The 15,791-nt window shown below is 37.6% G+C and overlaps 1 protein-coding gene across 3 annotated transcripts in view; it reads left to right on the plus strand.

Moving 5' to 3' along the window:
* The first annotated feature begins 10,731 nt into the window (after positions 1-10,731).
* The window catches only part of LOC309702719 (uncharacterized protein), a 137,127-nt gene continuing 132,067 nt past the window's right edge, over positions 10,732-15,791 (plus strand). The window contains exons 1-7 of one of the 3 annotated variants that reach the window (XM_082527345.1): positions 10,732-10,878; positions 11,477-11,621; positions 11,944-11,993; positions 12,104-12,454; positions 12,539-12,625; positions 13,760-13,828; positions 14,104-14,371. In XM_082527345.1, the coding sequence (XP_082383471.1) occupies positions 11,951-11,993; positions 12,104-12,454; positions 12,539-12,625; positions 13,760-13,828; positions 14,104-14,237 (684 nt within the window). In that variant the 5' untranslated portion in view covers positions 10,732-10,878; positions 11,477-11,621; positions 11,944-11,950 and the 3' untranslated portion in view covers positions 14,238-14,371. Of the gene's footprint in view, positions 10,879-11,476; positions 11,622-11,943; positions 11,994-12,103; positions 12,455-12,538; positions 12,626-13,759; positions 13,829-14,103; positions 14,372-15,791 lie in introns of those variants that run through there. The other 2 variants (XM_082527342.1, XM_082527344.1) reach the window with 2 other exon arrangements.

The following is a 15,791-nucleotide window of genomic DNA, read 5'->3' on the forward strand; positions in this document are numbered from 1 at the left end:
GGGTGAAGAGTGGCGACAGCCTAGAGTCAGAATACAGTGAGATATCTGCGTCACCTCTTATAGTTTTCCTGTAATCTGAGGCCAAAGATGTCAATATGTAGAGTACAGTAAAGCAAAATGGGAAGATTTTACTATCAATTTTCTCAAAAACTGTACAGTAATTTTGGCTGTGGATGACAGGGTGCAGAGTGGCGACAGCCTAGATTCAGAATCCAGTGAAATATCTGCGTCACCTCTTATAGTTTTCCTGTAATCGGAGCTCAAAGATGTCAATATGTAGAGTACAGTAAAGCAAAATGGGAAGATTTTACCATGAATTTTCTCAAAAACTGTACAGTAATTTTTGCTGTGGATCACAGGGTGCAGAGTGGGGGTCACCCAGAGTCATAATCCAGTGAGATATCTGCGTCATCTCTTACAGTTTTCCTGTAATCTAAGCTCAAAGATGAGAATATATAGAGTACAGTAGAGTAAATTGTGCAAAGTTTACTATCAATTTTCTCAAAATCCGTACAGTAATTTTGGCTGTGGATCACAGGGTGAAGAGTGGAGATGGCCTAGATTCATAATCCAGTGAAATATCTGCGTCACCTCTTACAGTTTTCCTGTAATCGGAGATCAAAGATGTCAATATGTAGAGTACAGTAAAGCAAAATGGGAAGATTTTACTATCAATTTTCTCAAAAACTGTACAGTAATTTTGGCTGTGGCTCACAGCATGCAGAGTGGGGGTCACCCAGAGTCAGAATCCAGTGAGATATCTGCGTCACCTCTTTCAGTTTTCCTGTAATCTGAGCTCAAAGATGAGGACATTAAAAGTATAGTTGAGTAAATTGGGTAAATTTTATTGTTAATTTTCTCTGAATCATACAGTAATTTGGGCTGTGGATCACAGGGGTGAAAGTGGAGATTAACCAAAACTGGAAGTGGATTGTGAAGTAAAATAGTGTCAGGACAGAAAACACTGCGTTTCTAAGCCAGTCGGCACCTATACCGTAATATGCGTAAGAGTAGTGCAACAACATTTTAGGTGCGGCTGGCGGGGCGGCTAGCTTGACTGCGACTTCGTAAGTGAGGGCTCACTTGACCGCAGTTTAATTTTACACGTTAAAGTATGCTTGTAGGTAACATTCACAAAGGTAGCATGGTTTGCCACTAAATTTTAGCTGTTAAAGTATGCTTGTAGGTCACATTGACAAAGGTAGGATGGTTTGGCACTGAATTAATTTCATGAATTAATTTCAGAAACAACGGCTAGGATGGATTCCCAGAACACCAGCCGTTCAAATTTCCATCGTAATTGGGAAACTATGTGTAGTGATGGGATTTCCGGCTCTTTTTAGAGAACCGGCTCTTTCGGCTTTACTCACCAAAAAGAGCCGGTGTTGTGCCAAAAAGTGATTGTCTGCCAGAAACTGATTGCCGTCCGCGGGAGCGCGCGCAGCTGCTTAAAGCTGCAGCGCCCGGATTACTTGCGTTGCCAGCTACTTCCGTGCAACTGATATAACGTGGGGGGAAAAACCCAAACACATTTATGCCTTTGTTATTAGGCAAAGGTATGCATTTATGGAGCTTTAACGTTTCTTGTAACCGAATTATGACGCTATCAGAAGGTTGCTTTCAGTGTGTAGCGCAGTCACGAATGACTACACGCATCACGATGGAATAATTAATGCCTACAGGTTTAGTATGTCTACTCTCGTTGTTCATATTTGTTATAAGACTGTCGAATAGTAGTTAAAACAATAAAGACCTATTGTGCCAGTATCACCATGACTCTTTCTTGTTTGTGCAGAATAACGACTGAGAACATGGCATTTTAGCGCTACCAAAAAGTGATTGTGGCCTATAACTTGTCACTGAAACAATATTTCTGCTTCAAACTTGTTGGATATATTCCAGAAGGGTTACATGTGATATATTGTATCCCAAAACCTCTCCAAGAACTGCTGAATAACTTGTACAGGAACAATAACACTGATAATATGCCATTTTCAAGCTGCCAAAAAGTGATTGTGGCCTATATCTTGTTAATGAAATACTATTTCTGCTTCAAACTTGCTGCATGTCATTCTGAAGGGTCCTATGTGACACATTATATCCCAAACAGTCCCTTAGAACTGCTGAATAACCATTAAGGGAACGATAAAACTGATAATATGCAATTTCCAACCTGCCAAAAAGTGATTGCCGCCTATATCTTGTCACTGAAACAATATTTCTGCTTCAAAATTGTTGGATATCCTCCAGAAGGGTTACATGTGATATATTATATCCCAAACAGTCTCCAAGAACTGCTGAATAACTTTTCAAATAACATTAATACGATAATATGTCATTTTTGACCTGCCAAAAAGTGATTGTAGACTATAACTTGTCACTGAAACAATATTTCTGCTTCAAACTTGGCGGATGTCATTTAGAAGGGTCATATGTCAAATATTACATCTCAAACAGTCCCTCAGAACTTCTAAATTACCATTAAGGGAACAATAAAACTGACAATATGCCATTTCAGCCTGCCAAAAAGTGATTGTGGCCTATATCTTGTCACTGAAACAATGTTTCTGCTTCAAACTTGGTGGATGTCATTCAGAAGGGTCCTATGTGACATATTATATATCAAACACTCTCCAAGAACTGCTGAAAAACTTTTAAAATAACATTAATACCGATAATATGTCATTTTCAACCTGCCAAAAAGTGATTGTGGCCTATATCTTGTCACTGAAATACTATTTCTGCTTCAAACTTGCTGCATGTCATTCTGAAGGGTCCTATGTGACACATTATATCCCAAACAGTCCCTTAGAACTGCTGAATAACCATTAAGGGAACGATAAAACTGATAATATGCAATTTCCAACCTGCCAAAAAGTGATTGCCGCCTATATCTCTTCACTGAAACAATATTTCTGCTTCAAAATTGTTGGATATCCTCCAGAAGGGTTACATGTGATATATTATATCCCAAACAGTCTCCAAGAACTGCTGAATAACTTTTCAAATAACATTAATACGATAATATGTCATTTTGGATAACAATGTTGGATAACACCTCCCACCCACTCCATGACATGTTGGTCAGTCACAGGAGCTCGTTCAGTGAGAGACTGAGATTACCGAAAAGCACCACTGAACGACACAGGAAATCATTCCTGCCTGTGGCCATCTCCCTGTACAACGCATCCACTTAACACACTGTTTGCTGCTACAACTACACATGTTTCTTTTCCAAATATTTATTTATAAGTGACTTATGTATGTATGTATGTATATATATGTATATATTGTACTATTCTTAGTTAGTGTATTGTCTGTCTTGTCTTAATGTTGGTTTAAAATGGAGCACTGTAACAAAAAAATAATTTCCCCCAGGGATCAATAAAGTATTCTGATTCTGATTCTGATTCTGATTTTCAACCTGTGCATAAAACGTCAAATTTCAAAAATATTGTAATTCAAAAATAATACAAAAAAAGGATAATGGCCAAATGGAAACAGGTGGGAGGAGATCTGCTTAAACACATTAGGAACACCAAGTAATAGGAAAGACAAAACAAAATGTCAGGTAATAAAAATGTCATTCCAATACAGCACTTATTAATTGAAATGAAAACCAAAAACAAATAACAATTACATCCAATTAAAGAAGAAACCACCAGTTAAAATAAACTAACAAATAGACCAGAAACAGGGGGTATAGCGGAAGCTCAACACCAGTAAACCATGGAACAACATATATATTAATTCTTTGCATACAGTAACTATGCTAACATGTTAGGAAACACAAAATAATTGAATCATCCTACAAAAAAATTGCAATCAAAGCTGAACTTGTGAACAACACAGAAACACACACAGCAACACGAACATAAATTAATGAATTAATAAACAAATAAACAACCAATAAATATTATAGGAGACAACGATACAAAACAAGAAACATTTCCAAAACATTGAAAAATTGACAGCGACCCTCTGACCAGCATGCTTCACAAACAAATGGGGTTTTTTTGGTCTTGCGGGGCTGAGATATAATATATCACATGTAACCCTTCTGGAATATATCCAACAAGTTTGAAGCAGAAATATTGTTTCAGTGACAAGTTATAGTTCACAATCACTTTTTGGCAGCTTGAATATTGCATATTATCAGTGTTATTGTTCTTGTACAAGTTATTCAGCAGTTCTAAGGGACTCTTTGAGATATAATATTTGACATATGACCCATCTGAATGACATGCAGCAAGTTTGAAGCAGAAATAGTATTTCAGTGACAAGATATAGGCGGCAATCACTTTTTGGCAGGCTGAAAATGGCATATTATCAATGTTAATGTTCCTTTAAAAGTTATTCAGCAGTTCTTGGAGAGTGTTTGGGATATAATATGTCACATGTAACCCTTCTGGATAATATCCAAAAATTTTGAAGCAGAAACATTGTTTCAGTGACAAGATATAGGTGGCAATCACTTTTTGGCAGGCTGAAAATGGCATATTATCAATGTTAATGTTCCTTTAAAAGTTATTCAGCATTTCTTAGAGACTGTTTGGGATATGATGTGCCACATATCATCCTTTTGGATGATACCCAACAGGTTTGAAGCAGAAATATTGTTTCAGTGACAAGATATAGGCCACAATCACTTTTTGGCAGGTTGAAAATTGCATATTATGGGTATTAATGGTCCTTTAATAGTTATTCAACAGTCCTTAGAGACTGTTTGAGATATAATGTGTCACATGTAAACCTTCTGGAGGATATCCAACAATTTTGAAGCAGAAATATTGTTTCAGTGACAAGATATAGGCGGCAATCACTTTTTTGGCAGGTTGGAAATTGCATATTATCAGTTTTATCGTTCCCTTAATGGTTATTCAGCAGTTCTAAGGGACTGTTTGGGATATAATGTGTCACATAGGACCCTTCAGAATGACATGCAGCAAGTTTGAAGCAGAAATAGTATTTCAGTGACAAGATATAGGCCACAATCACTTTTTGGCAGGTTGAAAATGACATATTATCGGTATTAATGTTATTTTAAAAGTTTTTCAGCAGTTCTTGGAGAGTGTTTGATATATAATATGTCACATAGGACCCTTCTGAATGACATCCACCAAGTTTGAAGCAGAAACATTGTTTCAGTGACAAGATATAGGCCACAATCACTTTTTGGCAGGCTGAAATGGCATATTGTCAGTTTTATTGTTCCCTTAATGGTAATTTAGAAGTTCTGAGGGACTGTTTGAGATGTAATATTTGACATATGACCCTTCTAAATGACATCCGCCAAGTTTGAAGCAGAAATATTGTTTCAGTGACAAGTTATAGTCCACAATCACTTTTTGGCAGGTCAAAAATGACATATTATCGTATTAATGTTATTTGAAAAGTTATTCAGCAGTTCTTGGAGACTGTTTGGGATATAATATATCACATGTAACCCTTCTGGAGGATATCCAACAATTTTGAAGCAGAAATATTGTTTCAGTGACAAGATATAGGCGGCAATCACTTTTTGGCAGGTTGGAAATTGCATATTATCAGTTTTATCGTTCCCTTAATGGTTATTCAGCAGTTCTAAGGAACTGTTTGGGATATAATGTGTCACATAGGACCCTTCAGAATGACATGCAGCAAGTTTGAAGCAGAAATAGTATTTCATTAACAAGATATAGGCCACAATCACTTTTTGGCAGGCTGAAAATGGCATATTATCAAAGTTAATGTTCCTTTACAGGTTATCCAGCAGTTCTAAGGGACTGTTTGAGATATAATGTGTCACATAGGACCCTTCAGAATGACATGCAGCAAGTTTGAAGCAGAAATAGTATTTCATTAACAAGATATAGGCCACAATCACTTTTTGGCAGGCTGAAAATGGCATATTATCAAAGTTAATGTTCCTTTACAGGTTATCCAGCAGTTCTAAGGGACTGTTTGAGATATAATGTGTCACATAGGACCCTTCAGAATGACATGCAGCAAGTTTGAAGCAGAAATATTGTTTCAGTGACAAGATATAGGCCATAATCACTTTTTGGCAGCTTGAAAATGGCATATTATCAGTGTTATTGTTCCTGTACAAGTTATTCAGCAGTTCTTGGAGAGGTTTTGGGATACAATATATCACATGTAACCCTTCTGGAATATATCCAACAAGTTTGAAGCAGAAATATTGTTTCAGTGACAAGTTATAGGCCACAATCACTTTTTGGTAGCGCTAAAATGCCATGTTCTCAGTCGTTATTCTGCACAAACAAGAAAGAGTCATGGTGATACTGGCACAATAGGTCTTTATTGTTTTAACTACTATTCGACAGACTTATAACAAATATGAACAACGAGAGTAGACATACTAAACCTGTAGGCATTAATTATTCCATCGTGATGCGTGTAGTCATTCGTGACTGCGCTACACACTGAAAGCAACCTTCTGATAAGCGTCATAATTCGGTTACAAGAAACGTTAAAGCTCCATAAATGCATACCTTTGCCTAATAACAAAGGCATAAATGTGTTTGGGGTTTTTCCCCCCACGTTATATCAGTTGCACGGAAGTAGCTGGCAACGCAAGTAATCCGGGCGCTGCAGCTTTAAGCAGCTGCGCGCGCTCCCGCGGACGGCAATCAGTTTCTGGCAGACAATCACTTTTTGGCACAACACCGGCTCTTTCCTTCAGGTTGTTTTGTTGCTTTAATTAATTTATTATTAACAATAATATATACAATAAAAACAAACAATAAAATATACTTCCAAAGCAGAGCTACTAGATCACTTAAATTACACAATTGAAAGCATACTTGTATGGTTTGTGTATTTATACACAAGCACTCATATATATTCAAATAATAATAAAAAAAAAGTTCATTTACCTGTTACTACCACACACCAAATCTGGTCTTTGGTACTTGCTGGCTTGTGTAGCCACTAGGTAACAAAAGCTCAACACTGCGCCCAGCATCCTGGCGCACTTCTGTTGTGTTTTGTACGTTTTGGAGTTTTTACGTGCTTCTGAGTTTTTACGTGTTTTGGAGTTTGTACGTGCTTTGTCTCTAGGGGCACCATAAATATATATAATATATATATATAATTTATTCACTCCACATAAAATGTAATAAATAAATCATATCTCAAAAACGAACTATTCACAGTTCAACTTTTAACTATTTCAATTTTCAGCTTCTTCCTTTTAAACAAATTTAAGAGCCATTTCGTTCACAACTTACACATCACTAATGTGAAGTTAACTGGCTGTAACCGGTTTCAATTCCTTTTCTCCTTATTTTTCAGGTACTTTGGGTTTTTAATCAAACTAATTCTTAGATGTTTTTTGTTTGATTTTATTTACTATCTTTTTTTTTAAATTTAGTCTCTAGTGTTAGACAATTTTGCAGTTTTGAATTTCTTGTTTGTGTTTTTAGTTTACTTTACTCTTAGGTTTTGATTTGTTTTTGCTCTGTTAAATTCCCTTAAGCTGTACTAACAATGAGACTGTGTCGTGTTTGGAAATACGGCTCCAAAGTATAGTTGGAAACACCCAGGTCACGTGATTGTGGTTAATTGCGGTTTTGGTGCACTCCACCACAAATTCGCCAGGTGGCCTCGCTTACCTGCTGCTTCCAAGCAGGTGAGGCGCCTGCAGGTTATAACATCTTGGCTGATACTTGTTGCTACTGAATGGATGTTTTTGATGCTTCTATTTATAACAAGCGGCAACACGCCCGGATTTAATCGCGACAGTCCATTTCACACTGACCAACAGCTTTTCAACCTCACACATTCAGAGGTTGTTCAAGTAGGATAAAGAAACTTCATTATTGTTATTATTATTATTAGTAGTAGTATATTACTACTCTGGAAGCCATATCTGGTGACATGGGCATGATTTATTCAGATTGAACCTGCATGTATGAGATTTCACGTTACAACAGTTGGAATAATAAAAAAAATATAATAATATTAACATTTTCTTGAGAGTTAGTACGAAGTAGACCATGTGCAATTAATGGATTTTTTTCTTGCTTTTTTGCAGGATGAATCGTCCTTCAGTTTCTGACTGAGCCGTATGTGGAGGAAACTCAAACATTAAGTGCAGCTGGCTGAAGCAGAATCAGCCTGGACTTAGTTTCCTGTTAGAGGATCCAACACGAGGATCGGGGTCAGGAGAAGGGATGTCAGGGTTAAATAGTTTATTCTTCATAGAAATGATGCTGGACATGGGGTGTATATGCATGGGGTGTGTGTGTGTGGTAGAAGAAAATGTCCAGTGTACGGTAAGCCGCAGAGTCAGCAATTAAATCGGAGCTGGAAAGGCAACAGGTCTTGTGACTGTAATTAACTTCTTCACCACCAGGTGGTACTGCTGGGTTTCCCAACACACTTTATAGAGCATTTTCTATTGAAAGTAGGAACAATAGAGAAAAATAGAACTGAGAAATGTCTGCCTCTTTTATTGTGACATTGAAAGTTTCTTTTCAGATCATTTAATAAATTTACAGCACAGAGCACATCTCTCTCTCTCTCTCCGTGCCAATATTTATTTAATGACACTCTGGGTTTCAGGGATTGAACAGTCTGTATTGATCTTTACAATCCACAGCAAAAACAATAATGAGATCAGATATTGTTTTATTCCTTACATGTGTGTGCGGCGTTAACCCCCCCCCCCCCCCCAAAAAAAACAAAAAACAAAAAACAAAACCTCTGGTTCATAAAAGAAAAGGTTATTCCCCGTGCCTCGCCTGCCTGGAAGCAGCAGGTACACCACATGTTGAAACTTGAGTGAAGTCCCAATACCGCAATTAGCCATGCTTACATGACGTGTGTTTCGACCCGACCACACCTTGGAGCAGTGTTTCCAAACATCTGAGCTTAGAAAGCTCAACACAGTGTGGAAATGTCATTACTGAGCGCCCCACCCAAACTCAGCTCAATAGTGAAGCTAGTGCTTCATTACAAGCTCTTGTAATGCTCTCTTGTATCAAATCCTGCCTCTGCTACACTGACTGTAGTCTATCTATCTATCTATCTATCTATCTATCTATCTATCTATCTATCTATCTATCTATCTATCTAGATATAGATATAATATAGATGTTATAAACATTGTTTATTTGAAGCTGAAATTGAGGTTGTATCCGTCTCAGAGTTTCCATCAGTACAAACAGAAAGCATCTATTCATGGTCTAGTTTGTCATGCATACAGACACCAACAGGAATTTTGCTTCAGCAATTACACAACAGCTTCAAAGCAAATTGGTGACAGCAGCGCTTACAGTACACATGACTGCAGCCTCCTCAGGCACTAGTATAAGGGACTGACGACTCCTCAAGTATCTATGTTGTGTGTTTCAAGTGTGTGACCTTCACTGTCTGTGTGTGTAAAAATTGCTCCATGCTGTGAATGTAAGAACCCCAACATGAAATATAAGATGAGATATTGTCATCACTCTGAGTTTGTTGGAACACCTTTTACCCTCCTCTCTGTGCCTTCAGTCATTTGCTGGGGAATCCAGAGACACGACAAAGAGTCAGGTACTGGTTTTAGTTTTACTGCCATGTTAGATGCAGGTTTGCGATGGTGGGGTCACGGTCTGGTATCAGGTATTGAGCTGGAGGTCAGCTGAGTTTTCTTAGTGAACCACTTGTTGTAGTCAAATGTTGTGAACATGAATAAAAATCTTGTCGGTGTGATTCTTGACTTTTTAGTTAACAGGACCCAAAGAGTCCAGCTAAATAGGGTCCTGTCCAACCAGGTCTGCTCCTCGACAGGGATTTGTGCACTCACCCTTATCATTTATCCTATATACAAATGTATACAAATATATGTTAGAGTAAGTTTGAAAATAGGGCCATTTTAAAGTATGCAGACAACTTTCAGGCTGCTCCAGGAAAATAGATCCAGCCACGGCCCCGTGCTTGCTGAGTTTGTCAAATGCCGTGATTAGTCCTGCATTCAGTTGAGCAACACTAAGTGTAAGACTAAAGACATGATCATTAATAAAAAAAACAACAAGCAAAAAAACAACAAGCATACACCCAAAGTCACTTTTATTGAAATTCAGATTCAGTGTCATAAATATCCTGGAACAGTTATTGATTCAAAGCTTCATTTTAAAGCAAACTGAAAACAAGAAGCGCTCTCATGTTTGAGAAGGCTTTCTTGTTTCTACGTTGATAAAACCACAATGATTTTATTTATATCTACTCTTCATTGGATCTGCTTTATGTTTTTCTTTGGTGGCTTAAGAGGCTGATAAAGTGCGTAACAATTTGTCAGCTGCTCGGATCCAGTTTTACTGCTGTGTTCACTGGTACAGTGGAGTTATTGACCTTTAACTAAAACTGAAAGAAGAGATGAAACATAAACAAAGACATGAGCGGTCATTTACCACTAATGCCTCACCTCACTGATAGGAGAAGTGCTGAGTATATGTTATCTTATGTTCTCGTGGCTTGAAAGTAAAGCCAACTGAATACAAATCTACTGAGAGGGGAAGCGACAAGAGTTTGCATTTGATTCTCGAGTAGGCTTTGTTGTGTTCCTTTTTCATTTAAACAATGCACCTGTTATTTTATGTGCATGGTTTATTTATTTATCCATAAAATGTCTTTAAGTGTAGGTAGTAAAGTAGCAGGTCCAAAAAAATGGCATCTCTGTTTTACTGTAATGTAAATGTTTAGTCACAGTCTGTAAAGCAGGGTGTGACTGGAATGAGCAGTTTGGACACTTTGTGTTTGTCACGTGTCTGAATAGACAGGTTTAACAGTGAGCTGAAGCGTCTTCTTTATCTGAAATATTCAGGCGGTTGTTTGTTCTTTCAGCTTATTAAATCAAAGTGGACACATTGCGGGTCACTCTCCTACAAACAAGTAAGTAGACTTTAAAACATCCTGTGTGAACGTGTGTGCTTTTGTTGTTTACTTTTTGATGCAGGCGCCTTTTAAAAAAAGACCGTATGGTATGTGGGCAAACCATGATCAGTTTCAAGCAGCGTCACAAAAGCAAATAGCTACCATGACAGAAGAAGCAGGACAGAGACAGGAAAGCAGCTTTTAGTTTGCTCATGTGATGCAAAACAAGAAACACCACAAGGGGTTTTATGAAAGTGCGCAACGGGAAGAAAACAGCGGCACAGTGGTGTCTACAGTGCTACTAATGCTTAGGCTATAATAATAACAATAATAATAATAATAATAATAAAAGTATCTCTATTACTATTATTGCGTGACTATTTGACAAGCTGTAAAAGACACCAAGAGATTAATAATAACTAATAATTAAATGCAGGAGGTGTATAAACACAGTGAGCAAAACAGAGGTGACTGAAGAAGAAACATGCAATGCATCATGGGAATCCCACGGCAGCCTAGGCCTACTGCTCCATAACTAAGAGAGGATTCAGGGTCACCTTATCCTGTCCGGTCTGATGAGCTAAACTTGTTTTTCGTTTCTTTTTTCCTTTTACAGGTCATTGTAATACAGGTGCATTACAGTGTCACTTTAGCCCACCCAGTAAAGTCAACAGGAAAACTTTACATGCTCTTCCGTGTTCGTAGAGAGGAGCTCATGGTTCGTAGAGACAGCTGCCAGAGACGGAGAAACGCAAGAACAGGTAGAAAACTAAGCCTAAAAACATCTAAACATGTTATTGGAGTAATACTGAAAACACACTTCACTCTGATGTCAACAGACCATTTTAAATCTCGTAGCTGAAACATGCGCAGAATTATGATCATGGTTTGGATCATAGACGTACATTAATTCATGTGCTGGTGAGCTGCACAGAAACGGTGTCTGTGTGCACTCTGTGTGGGGAAATCACTCAGTGGTTTTTAAGCTGGTGAAAAATGTGAAATATTTCACTTTTATTTTTATTGTCTTTTTTAAAAAAAAGATATTTATTAAAACGTTCTTCCTCTGATTCATTCTGACAGAGAGAAGATGATCAGGATCCTTCTGTTTCTCGGCCTGGCGTCCTCTGTCTGTGAGTGTCCACATTTAGACACAGTTATATTTCGGTAAATTCAAATAAATAAATAAATAAATAAAAAGGATAAATGAACACACAATAATGAGGTGGTGTCTTCTCAACAGGGACGTTTGTTTTGAAAAGGACTGCGACTGTCTTTGAGGCCAAGGAGGACGACAACATCACCATCAGATTGGACAGTCAGCTCCAAGCTGACGTGTCTCTGGCTGACGTGATGTGTGTTTTCCACTCAGACGTCACTAAGATTTTGTTTAAAATGATCAGAGGAGTGGAGGACTCTGAGTCTCAGCATGAGCAGTTTGCAGGACGAGTTCAGACTGACAGAGATGCTCTGAGAGGAGGACGAATCAGACTTCATCTGTCCAGAGTCACAGCTGAAGACTCTGGAAGCTACAGGTGTGACGTGGCTGCCGACTACGACGACAGCCTGAAGAGATGGAGGCTCGAGACAAATGGTAAGTTGACTCCTGTATCTCTTTACGACTGGGCTGTATTTATATTGCAGATGAACAAGCATTAATTCAGATTTTCATCCTCAGAAAATTTTGTTTTGAGTGTGGGTCGAACCTCTGATGGAAACAGCACTTATGTCTTACTCAGACCTCTGATATTTGGACTACCAAAAGGTAAATCACCAATCTTTATCCACAGTTCTGAGTACCCTTTTTAACACATCACATTTTAGTCGTCTAAAAGGTTTGGTGTTCAAAATTTACAGTGAATTGTGGAATTATTCTGTCAGGGGCTGGGTCTATGACCCAGCAATTTGAGTGCTTTTTGTAAATGTGTGTTTTATTATAAATATATGTGTAGTTCTGTAGGTTTTAGATGAGTGTATTCTAGTTTAGGTCCATCTAGGTCCTCTTCTGTAAGTCTGTTCTGGTCTTCTCTAGGTAGTTCGTCATGTATTTGTTGTCTGCGTATTTCATGTTGTCTGGTTTGTGATGTCATGCCAGCATTTCTGTGTTCCCTGTTGTATTTTGGAAGTCTAGTGTTCCCTTGTTCAGTGTGCTTAGTTTTATAGTTCCCCTGTGGTGTCATTATGTTCATTAGTGTCAGCTGTTTCCCCATGTGTTTCCACTTCCTCTGATCATCCCTTGTGTGTGTTTAGCCTGTCTTTGTCAGAACGTCTGTGTTACCACGCCGAGTCATAGAAATCATAGCAGTCATAGTCTTTATAGTTGTCTCTATGTTTCGTCACAGTTGTCTTTTAGTTTTCCCAGTATGGGTTCCAGTTTAGTTGTTGCTCCTGTTTTTGCCTTTGTTCATGTTTACCAGCCTAAATAAAACAGCTCGCTTTTGGTTCAAGTCTCCGCTCCGTCTTCTTCTCTGTCTGGATTTGGGTCCACTGCTTCACTACCCCGCCGTGACATATTTAAGTTAAAATTGTCTGAACTTCATCACATTTGTGATAGCTGCCATGCAATCAAACAAGCATGTAATGAACACAGGGCGACATCTCATGGGAAATACATGTTATAGATATATAATTTTAAATAACATGATGTACATTTTGCAATCATTTATCGTTTGGGGCAGAATTTCTTATTCATAATCAAGTTTTTCATGCTTTATTAATCAAAACAAAGAATAACAACTTACTTTTTTTCAGTGAATAGATGCATGTCATTTTGATTGATGTATTTGGTTTTGTCTTTTTATTACATCTACTTTTGAACCTAGTTTATTATTATTATTATTATTATTTCTGTTTCTATTGTTTAAGTTTTCCTGTTTCTACCTTTGTTTTATCTGGACAGGTTTTGCGTCTCTGCACATGATTGCGAGGAAAATAAAGGTGGACGACAAAAATAAAGTTTTGATTGCAGGTGATACTGAAGTTAATTCAGGACTTCCTTTGAAAGACGGTGGTGGGTTTACTCATTGATCAACTGCAAAAAGATTTGCCAACTGTGACATCACAGAGCTTTCTTGCTGCACAACAAGCCCAATTCTTACCCTTAAAGCCTAAATACAATGTTTAGTTTCCAGATTTGTTCCTTTTTGTGTTTCACAATTGGCTGATTTCTGTGCCTGTACTGTTACGTCCCTTTTGTTGGCTTTGATAAAATTGTTTATTTTATGGTCTGTTTTCTCCACGCAGGTCCAAAGCCAGCAGAAGAAAGGGCATGTCATGAAATAATCTCATTATTTGTTCTAATGGCATTTTTAAATGTGGCAACTGCAGGAGTTGTAGTACTTTTCATAAGAGGTCTTTGTAACCTGTTACGATGGTAAGGTACACTGGCAAACTTTGGATAGAAATGGTTGACTCATTTGTCCTCGTTTGATTTAGTCTGACTGTCCTGTTTATTGTTACAGTTCAACACCACAATGAAACGTCCACACTGTAATAAAACGACTTAAATCAACAGTGACTTCCCTGCCTGTTAATGTTGTGAATTTAATTTAATTTAATTCTACTGCTGTGCTTAAAAAATAAATACAAAAATAAAAAATATAAGTAAAAGAAAAGGAATCTTTGCACCTGTAAGATTTCCTTCAAATGAGGAAAAAACAGAAAAGTCATATGTGATGTTACAACACTGATTCTTAGCTCTAAGTCAAACAAATTATTTTAGAAAAAAACATAATAGACCCAGTGAGTTATGGTGTCCATTTCCCAAATACATTACATACTTTTTTTTTTCTTTAAAATATATGTAAGTAAAGCAGATCATGGAGTCAGCAGTTTCAAATTATACTGCATGCACTCTTTTGTCACTGACTTTGCAGTACTTTAAAAGGATCCCAGAACAGAAACACTGATCTTAACCACCCCAGCGCTGCAATTGCACTATAATTTTAGGCTGGGTTGTTGAGTAGTATTATCTTTTTGTAATTGTTGATTTTGAGAATAAGATCTACATTGAAAGAATGACATGTAAATATTATTTTACATGTGTTATTTTCCCTTCTGAACAGACACAGTTTGTTGAACAATATGTTTAAAATCCAACAACACTACATCAGATGTGACACTCAGATACCCGTTGGATGCTGGGACAGGAAACCATTTTTTAAGATCCCCAGAAAACACAAAGTATCTCTTTGAGGTCCAACCCTACCTTCATTGTTCATTCTTATTTTGTCATGCCTGGCAATGCCAATAAACTTGCCAATGCTTCAGGATTCACTGTCACATAACAAACAGGTGGCAACAGTACCCACAGTACACATGTCCAGAAACCAGTATGACAGGACTCCAAGGCCTGTGGTGCAGGGCTGTGTCCAACTTTTTATGAGCAAGATTCTGTTTGTGGACTGTGCAATTATAAACCTACAGAGAATGATAACACAAGGTCAACAACGGGGCTCATCTAAGTCCATGTTATTCTTGAAATTTAGATTGTATTCTCTGAATGAACAATTAAAAAAACATAATACTAAATAACAGACACTCCATTTTCTTCATAAATGATCATTTTAAATGTAAGAAACTTAAACTTAGCTTTTAAACAGCCCTGCTAAGATTGGCAACCCGTCCAGGGTTTACCTTGCCTCACCACAGGCTTACCCATATAGTCATTTGATTTTGGGGTTGTTTGGGTTTTCTTTGTATTTTTGTAGGTTCTTTACCTTACAATATAAAGCACCTTGTTGCTCGTATTTGGTGCTATATAAATAAAACTGAATTACACTGAATAGGGCCTATCCAAGCTACCCTCATGACCCTGGTATGGACAAGTGGAAGAGAATGAAGTTCTAAAACATGAAATGTAACAACATAAAAATATCTCCCTCCTGCCCTAAGACAATAAATCAATAAACTGGGCCATTTTCCAGTTGAAT

The sequence above is a fragment of the Aulonocara stuartgranti genome, assembly GCF_965226115.1.
Source record: "Aulonocara stuartgranti genome assembly, chromosome: 3".
Taxonomy (NCBI): domain Eukaryota; kingdom Metazoa; phylum Chordata; class Actinopteri; order Cichliformes; family Cichlidae; genus Aulonocara; species Aulonocara stuartgranti.